The following is an 8,498-nucleotide window of genomic DNA, read 5'->3' as shown; positions in this document are numbered from 1 at the left end:
TTTAAAAATCTTTTTATAATATACTTTTGTTATCATTAACCAGTTTTTTACTTGAATTAGTTACATCTGTAGCTCACTGCAGTTCCTTTTCTCCCATTGGCTGCTCGGGGTTCTAATTTAGAATCTTCCCACGCGCTTTCCTATTTGTTTACAAACAAAATTAGGGAAAGGACCATCTATAGCGACCCATTTCTGGCGGATAACTAAATTAGAAACGCAAATTACGCGCACTCAGTCTATACATAGCCTGCCGTACATTCTAATTTAGAATGCATTTTAACCCCTTAGTGCACTAATTATACTCCTTTAGCCAGAAAGGAACGTAGTACAGAGCTCTTAAAACACATATCCCTCTACTAAACCTTCTTTTACGTCCAAGGGGATTATTTTAGTAAACGGACCCATTCGATTCGTTATCAGCAAACACTCTATAGTACTCCACGGTATCGTCCAATCTCACAACGCCACACAGAGAACAACCAAGCACCCTGCTGTATTAAAGGTTAAATAAATCCACAAAGCTACGCTAGCTTGCCCAGACGCGACTTCTTTGGCACATCATGCATTCACCGTCAGACAGGGGTGTGTGCTTCCTATAGTTGAAAGAGTTGCTCACGTACTTTCTGCTACGCGGAGAGGCAGTCCCTACTCGTACTCTTTTTTTTTTTTAACTATAACATACACTTGTTACGTGACTTTCAAATTTAGTCCCTTTGGAATGGGAAATCCCGCAGAGCTCTCTGTGACCTCTTCTACAACGTTATCCTTATACGAGGCAGAGGAGGCGAACCTTCGATTCACATTGGGACTCGCGCATTCTAGAACGCCCATGAGAGTGTGACATGTAACAATTACAGCTAGAGTGCACCTGTCTACAAACTGTCAGCCAACTATACCGAGGTCGAGTTGGAGAGATTACGTCGGGATAGGGGACAAGAGAAGTGAAAATAAGGAAAGTTCGTGGATCCTGTGATGTGGAGAGAGGCAGCCGAGGGAGAATTCTCGGATTGAAAGCATCGCCTTGCTCCAGAAACCACACAGAGGGGTGAAATAAATTGGAAGCGGGCGGACGCGGCGGGGAAAGGTTGACTACGCGTCTGTAGGAGATCAGAGGACACCTGGACATAAATCCAGCTACGGATAACAGGAGACATCCCCTCACAATTATGTTCCTTATTGCAGTTTATTCTGCGCTTCTGGCCGCAGGTAATTATCCGGCTTAAACCCTTTGACTAATATCCACCTTTTTTTTAATAAAAAGAGAAAATCGTTTATTTTTGCGGTTAACGTAGCTTTTTTTTTATGTCTATCACCCTATAATTTGGCCCTTGTTAAAAATTTACTCCAACTTTTGGTTAGTATCCAAAATACCCCACTCATCAAAAAAAAAAAATAATAATAATAATAATAATAATAAAATATATATTAAAATATTTTGGTTTTAAATTAGAATCTTGATGTTTTTGCTTTCAAATAAATTCTCTTCCTGCACGGAATGAAGCAAAAAAAAATTGTAGTTTTTAATCAATCGCACGTTTTTTTGGAGGGGAATTTTTTTAAAAATAGGCAATTAAATTAAAAAAAATAAAATAAAAAAATAATATCTTGATTGAAGAAAAGATAAGTGAAGTTTTCCAAGAAGGGGATAGTCCGTGAGATTTCCGGTTCTCTGCCTTTCCGAGGTAGATAAATGACCGTGTTCTTTATGTAAATTTACATTTTCTAGTAATTCTTCATCTGATGTTTTTGAATTATTTTATATTTTATATGTGATCCTAAATGCAACCAGGGGAAAAATATTCATCGCCTTTGTGAATCTGGACCATATTTTCTTTGTCTGAAAAAAACCTTTTATCTAGAAAATAAGCGGGGGGAGGTATTATTGATCATCAACGTTACTTGACATTTTCGGCACATTTTAGGTCTAGCCCTGGAGTGTGAGGTCTGCTACTCGCTTAACTCCAACAGCTGCTCGGGTCACTACAAGACTTGTGATCCTTCGCATAACCGATGCATGGAGACGTTGAGACAGACCTCAATTGGTAAGTTCACATGTCAGTGATATTTCCATCCCCTTGGATTTTTTTGTGTTTAAGATAATTATCCAATAATTTTTGCTGATTTGAAAAAAAATCGGCCCCATTCGGCCCCCATCTAGTTGCCCGTTTCTCCTGCTGTAATGACTCAAACCTTAATCAGTCGTTGGTCTCGTCTTAGATTCAGGAGCCGTATGTCTATCCCATGCATGTTTAATACCCTCGCTGTATTACCCTCTACCACCTCTGCTGGGAGGCTGTTCCACTTACCTACATCCCTCTAATATTAATGTCTAGACACAGCCAATGTGTAAGAAACTTCTTTTTTTTAAGGTGATCTGAGGAGCGTGGTGTTAGAGAAATCTTGCGGAAGTGTTTATAACTGCACACATCCGGCCAGACTGACAACCCCGGGATACAGCATCAGCATTACTACTATATGCTGCGATACTGACTACTGCAACAACCGGACAATGAAGTGTAAGCCTTCTGACCCCCTCAATTCTAGCTTCACAATATTTCACATACAAAATATGTATTTATTGGGCGATATAATAAAAACCGAAAATAACAGAGAAAAATATAAAAAAAAATGGAGTCAAAGAGCATCAAAGAGCATTATTACTCTGATTATGTTATGGACCAGGTCCTTCAACATCTCCCCAAATTGTAAAGGCTCCATAGCCGGGATAGACTGGGCTGTTCCTTTAAGGCCAGTGGCCATCAAATGACATACGTGTGACCAGCAGCTGGATATGCGCGGCAACATGCTGCGTGAGAATAAAGATATAATTTATTCAGCTGCCGGCTACAAGTGCATCATTTGGAGGCCACTGGCCCTTAAGTACCTCTTAGTTACCCTCAGTCCGACATGGCTATGTAGCCTGCGGGAGCCCTATGGGCCTTTTTCCCCGTGTGCCATTTGACCAGTCCGGGCCTGCTCCAAGGAGGACCTCCTATAGTTCTACTACTGGAGAGACATCTTCATACCTGGGACCATTGAAGCTCCAGGTACGCAGAGCCCTCCATTTTTGGCGCTGGTAGGCGGTCCAGGTGACATAACAGGTGGACCACTGACGTCAGATGTGGGGCTAGCCCCACGCGCAGGAAAACACCATTGGGGAAGTGGGCAGGAGTGGTGCGTGAAGCTGCGTGAAGAGTTCCCAGGCATGGATCTAGATGTCTTCAGTGCACGTGGTCAATGCGGATCCTAGATGGACAATCAACCCCATGAAGTTTATTGAATTTAGCCATAATTTAACATTACTTCATTGGTTCCGATCTACAACGGAGGTGAAAAATGGTTTGTATGTAAAACTGGTTTCGTTGAATATGTCTTATTAAAATCTATTAATATTTTTAGGGGAAACGGCCAACACTACACTTAATGGTGTGAGATGTCCGTCTTGTTTCGCCAAAGATTCAGAGACCTGTGATAATCGAAAGACTATGAACTGCACCGGAATGGAAACTGGTTGTATTCAGTTTACAGTATCCAGACCCAGAGGTAAAAAAAACGTAATTACTTTATTAGATTTATCCCTTTCTATCTTTATGTTAGCATCTCATCACATCAACAGTCATATTATGGAACATGGTTGTCTTTCCGATCTCAATGGTGGGAAAGGCTTCTGTAGCTAGGGCGGGTTTTTGTGTACTTTTGTACCCGGGAAGTGTCAGGGTTTGCCCCAGAATCTTCACTTTTGCATAAATGGCTGTTTTTCAAGGTGTTTGGGCCTGGAGCGAATAGGCAGAATCTGAGAGTACTGGGATGAATGGGCAGATTCTGAGAGTCCGGGCATGAATGGGCAGGTTCTGAGAGTCCGGGGATGAATGGGAAGACTCAGAGGGTCCTGGGGTGAATGGTCAGATTCTGAGGGTCCAAGGCTTAATGGGCAGACTCTCAGGGTCACACAGTTTAGAGCTGGCTCCTAAACCCCAGTTGGCCCCTTTTGCAAGACCTGCTTGAATCCAGGTGTGTTAAATCCTAAAGCGTTTGAAGCCATCCCAAAACAATGTATTTTGAAGAAGAATCCTTTTGGGGAATTATTTTAATTCAAAACGTATAACATACGGGTTATATAATCATAAATCATATCCATAGATATCATTTTTGCCCCAACTGTTATCTTGTATCTAAAACCCGTCCACCACCGTGGCAAATGAAAGGCCTTCTACGCCGATGACATCACTGACTTTATATCGGTTAATGACTTTTTAGCTCAGCTTATCATATAAAATCTTATCTTAGCGTATCTTCGTCGGGAGGGGTTTTGGAACGGTTACAAAATAACAAAAGGACTCATGTATCCTCCGCATTCTTTCTTGTAGGTCGGTGGTTATCTGAGTTCCATTTTCGTAGGGTGTGTTTCTTATTATTTTGTCAATAGTATCCTGTTCTGTTTCTTAAATGTTAAAAAAAAACAAAAAAAAAACCCCAAACATTTGGTTAAATCATCAAAGGAATTGCCTTTCAAATTCTTCCAGAGAGGATCTGCCTGCGTACACACGCGTTATCCTGTCTGATAGGAAGGCATGTTCTCCCCGTAGCTTGTCCACATACGGGAACAAGGAGTTTGAGAACCTTAACCCCTTAATGACAAAGCCCGTACATGTACCGGCTCAAAATGCATTTTTTTCAATGGGTTTATGGATCGCCCATTGTCCTTAAGGGGTTAAAGGGCAATCTCTTTGTCTTTTATCCCTTTATGCTAATTTTAGAACACAGCCAACGACAAATAACCAGAAGTCCGATGCCACCGACGGGACTGAAAAATAACATTTTGGCCGAATTCTGGCAGCAGATAAAGGCTATTTGGAATAAAGCGAGGAATGTATCTTCATGAAGACATTTCCAAAAATCTATTTTATGTATCAACACAGCTTGTTTGCCTTCATCAGAATTCCTACCCCTTTTGTAATGTTTATTTATAATATTCGGGGTACATTGTATCGGGGAAAGAAGTCTCAACAACAAAAAAGAACAAAAGGATGGATCTTTACTATATGACGACATGGAAGGGCAAAAGATCCTCATCAATCAATCAGTTTGTCCATAAACATCATATCTCTTAACATCTGGCTGAAATAATAACAAACATATGTGATTCGAGAGAACTGGCAGGTCGGCCCCATCCGGCCCCCGTCTAGTCTGCCCGTTTCTCCTGCTGTAAAGACTCAAACCTTAATCAGTCGTTGGTCTCGTCTTAGATTCATGAGCCGTATGTCTATCCCATGTGTGTTTAATACCCTCACTGTATTACCCTCTACCACTTCTGCTGGGAGGCTGTTCCAGTCATCTACTGTCCTCTGAGATAGTAGGATGAATGGAGCCTAAAGATCTGTAAAAATGAACCTTAAACCATAAGATTAACTCTTCCATCTCTCTTTATTGCCTCTTTTTATTAAGTTGATCTAAGGAGTGTTAGAGAAATCGTGTGGAAGCAGCCTGGGGCAGTTTGATGCGTTTCCGTGATAAAACGCCATCACATTTATCATTCTCCTGCTTATCAGCCCTGCGTTCCAGAACAAACAAGTACTATTGTATTGTCGTTATGAGTTATGCTCGTAATAAAGGCGAAGGTTCTTTTACCTCTGTTGGGAAAATAATTGTTAGAAAAGGCTTCTGGGCACCCAACATCTTGAGGTTTTTGACCCACGTTGGGTATACCCCATGGAACATCTGGCTCATTTATGGAAATTAATTTGATCCATACTTCCTATACAATCAGAAGTTAAAATTACAAGTAGAGATATTTAGCCAATACCAGTGGAGGTCTTTTTCCCATAATATGTTCATTAACATGTCTCCCAATACCCACAATGCTCCATGAATAATATTCTTTAAACATACTCGGAATGCGGACGTTTGACGGGACGTGAATAGTTGTATGTATGACACGGGTCGGGCCTCGGCCTACTCCCAGCCCAAAATAATAGAACCACTACAAAAGTTTTGGAAATTCAATCTGTCACGTTCCCTCTGCCACAATGAAGGCCTTTCATGAACTACTCCCATTATTATTCCGTTAATAATAATATGCCTTTACATGAGATGTTATTATGTCACAGTCTTTCTATAAAGAAAATCCAATTGGTGAAATGCTTTGGAATGGATTGTTAAAGCCAGCACTCCTTTCTTTCCTTTTTTTAATATTATAACCATCATTGTGTTGAAGATTAGAGCAACAATTGGGTCATTTAAGGTTCAGAGGTGGTAAGCATAGAGGGTTATAATATATATAATAGAACACTACCAGATAATTGTGATATTAAAAAGGGAATTATTAAGACGATTATTATTCCTTTCCCTGGTTTCTGTAGGGGGTCGGGGTAAAAATGTCACAAGGTCCATAACAAAGTCAGACGAGAACTCGTTGAACCCAACAAGATTGGAGTCTTGTAGGATCCGCATGTGATTGATAATGTACAAGATGATGGTAATATCCTTTCTGGTTTCCCATCGACGAGGTTGTCCAAGCAGTGCCTAAATCGAGCTAGTCATCTAGGAAGAGATGTTGGTTGATAGAACTCCTTAACTCCAAGTGGTTTTCCATACAAGTTGGTTTAGCTGGAAACCATTCATCTCTGGACGGGAGGGCTGGAGAAGAAGAGCTGACCACAGATCTCCTTCAAGAAGTTCTATACTTTACATGTATTGTGCATTAAGGAATTCTCATGACCTCATTATTACACACATGGTGTTTGTGTTTGACTGTTTTGAAACATTCTTACAGCAATGAAACATAATTAGTGGGCTTATCACTGTGGGTTTTGACATTTAATGCTTGCGTCTCTCTCCAGGCTCCACAATCACCCTGGCTGGATGTGCGTCGGAGAGCATAGAAATGACACAAGGACAAGCCGCGTTCTGGGGGAACTCCATCAAAGTGACAGGATTTAGAACCTTCAACGGAGCGGAGTCTCTGAGGGCCGCGCTGCTGCCTCCAGCGCTGACATTTCTGGTCGTTGTGAAACTATTCGTACAATGATGATCTCACTCACCGGACGCAAACTCATTTCAAATCACATGCACTGATATCAAACTTTGAGAGCTATATTTCCAGCCATTATTACCTTTGCCTAAATCAACCATTAAATGCAAATCAGCCTTAAAATAATGAAATAACATGTTTTAAACCCATTCATTTTTATTAATAAAGAATTTTTATTTCCATTTCTGGAGGAAACCGTCTGTACGGGACCTTTCCTGGGTTACTTCCAAAGCCGAGTCATTTTTCCTTTCCATTGACTCTCTCCTTGCATGAACCCCACCTAATAACGTCTTAACAATTTTTATTAAAGAAGCAAAATGTTTATGATTTAAGAGATAAAAAAAAAAAAAAAAAAAAAAAAAAGTCACTTGAAAGTTCGTCCTATTTCCATTGGTCTGGTATGGAGGAAACGAGACATGCCGTTGGCTAAAATTCTAGTTCAGGCAGCCAATAGGAAAAATGGATTTTAGAATGGGCATGTGGATTGTGACCTTGTAGTACTATAGTTCTTCCATTAGGGGGAGCAGCTATACCCGCCGTTTTAAGTTATTCTTTTAGCTGACTTTATGAATTCTTTGATAATTTTGTGCTTCTCCAACTGTCGTGACCTTAAATGACTTATTAGGCGCCGTAAGTTTCATTATCACTGAGCAGAACAAAATGCGTGTTTAGAGTTTCTTGGGTGTTGTATGTCTTTAGACTTATTTTACAGCACTTTTATGTGGTAGTTACTATTTAGTTCTTTATGTGCCTAAACTTGGCTCTTTTTTGGGTTAAAAAATATAGGCTAATGAGTAAAGACTGGTCAATAATTTTCAATAACTTAACCGCAAAATTGAACTCTTTTAATGAACCATAGGAAATACTTTTGTGTTGGTTTGGTCACCAACATGGGAGGCGTTGCTTTCCCCCCCGTTTTTATTACTTCCTTTTATCCTCTCTCTTTCATAATTACCGTAGAACAGATAAAGGTGAACTGTGTTTAGTAAGTTTGAAATTGCCATACAATTCTTAGAATGGGGTGGCACAGAGATTTGATTTGTAAATAAACAAGTTCTCAGTAGTCAACGATCTCGCCCAACATCTGGTCAAAGCGAGTAATGACGGGCATCGGAACAACGGCCGTTCTGAGATTTAATCAATGCAACAGACACATAGAACCTTGTCGGCAGATCGGCCCCATTCGGCCCCCGCCTAGTTGCCCCAACAGAGGTCAAACACTGTATCTGCATATCAAGGTTCTAAAATGGAACACTTGTTGGAGCCAGAAAAGTGTTTTGGAGATCCCTTCTCCCATTGGTTGAGCTGATCCATTGAACACTCCCTTCCTTCTTGTAGCAACTTACGTTCTTAGACATAAAACTAACGTGGTGCATCACCTGAATACCGATCTACCAAACCCACCATTAATGGAAAATGTTGGGTGATTTATCTTCTAAGCTTCAAAGCAATAGGGGATTTTTTGTTT

The 8,498-nt window shown here is 40.5% G+C and overlaps 1 protein-coding gene across 1 annotated transcript; it reads left to right on the top strand.

The window, feature by feature from the left end:
* The first annotated feature begins 676 nt into the window (after positions 1-676).
* LOC128469977 (phospholipase A2 inhibitor and Ly6/PLAUR domain-containing protein-like) lies at positions 677-7,212 on the top strand. Its single transcript, XM_053451794.1, has 5 exons — positions 677-1,206; positions 1,923-2,042; positions 2,370-2,516; positions 3,400-3,543; positions 6,840-7,212. The coding sequence occupies exons 1-5, from the start codon at positions 1,167-1,169 to the stop codon at positions 7,025-7,027; spliced, it is 639 nt and encodes a 212-aa protein (XP_053307769.1). The 5' UTR covers positions 677-1,166; the 3' UTR covers positions 7,028-7,212.
* The last annotated feature ends 1,286 nt before the right edge of the window (positions 7,213-8,498 follow it).

The sequence above is a fragment of the Spea bombifrons genome, chromosome 12, assembly GCF_027358695.1.
Source record: "Spea bombifrons isolate aSpeBom1 chromosome 12, aSpeBom1.2.pri, whole genome shotgun sequence".
Lineage (NCBI taxonomy): Eukaryota > Metazoa > Chordata > Amphibia > Anura > Pelobatidae > Spea > Spea bombifrons.
Note: the sequence above shows the minus strand (reverse complement) of the source record. Positions and strands in the feature narration are given on the sequence as shown.

Excerpts from the sequence above, each read along its gene's own strand:
- LOC128469977 (XM_053451794.1), top strand. The coding sequence starts at position 1,167 with ATGTTCCTTATTGCAGTTTATTCTGCGCTTCTGGCCGCAG. Across the intron at positions 2,517-3,399 it reads CAACAACCGGACAATGAAGT|GGGAAACGGCCAACACTACA; the intron begins GTAAGCCTTCTG and ends TAATATTTTTAG. Across the intron at positions 3,544-6,839 it reads TACAGTATCCAGACCCAGAG|GCTCCACAATCACCCTGGCT; the intron begins GTAAAAAAAACG and ends GTCTCTCTCCAG.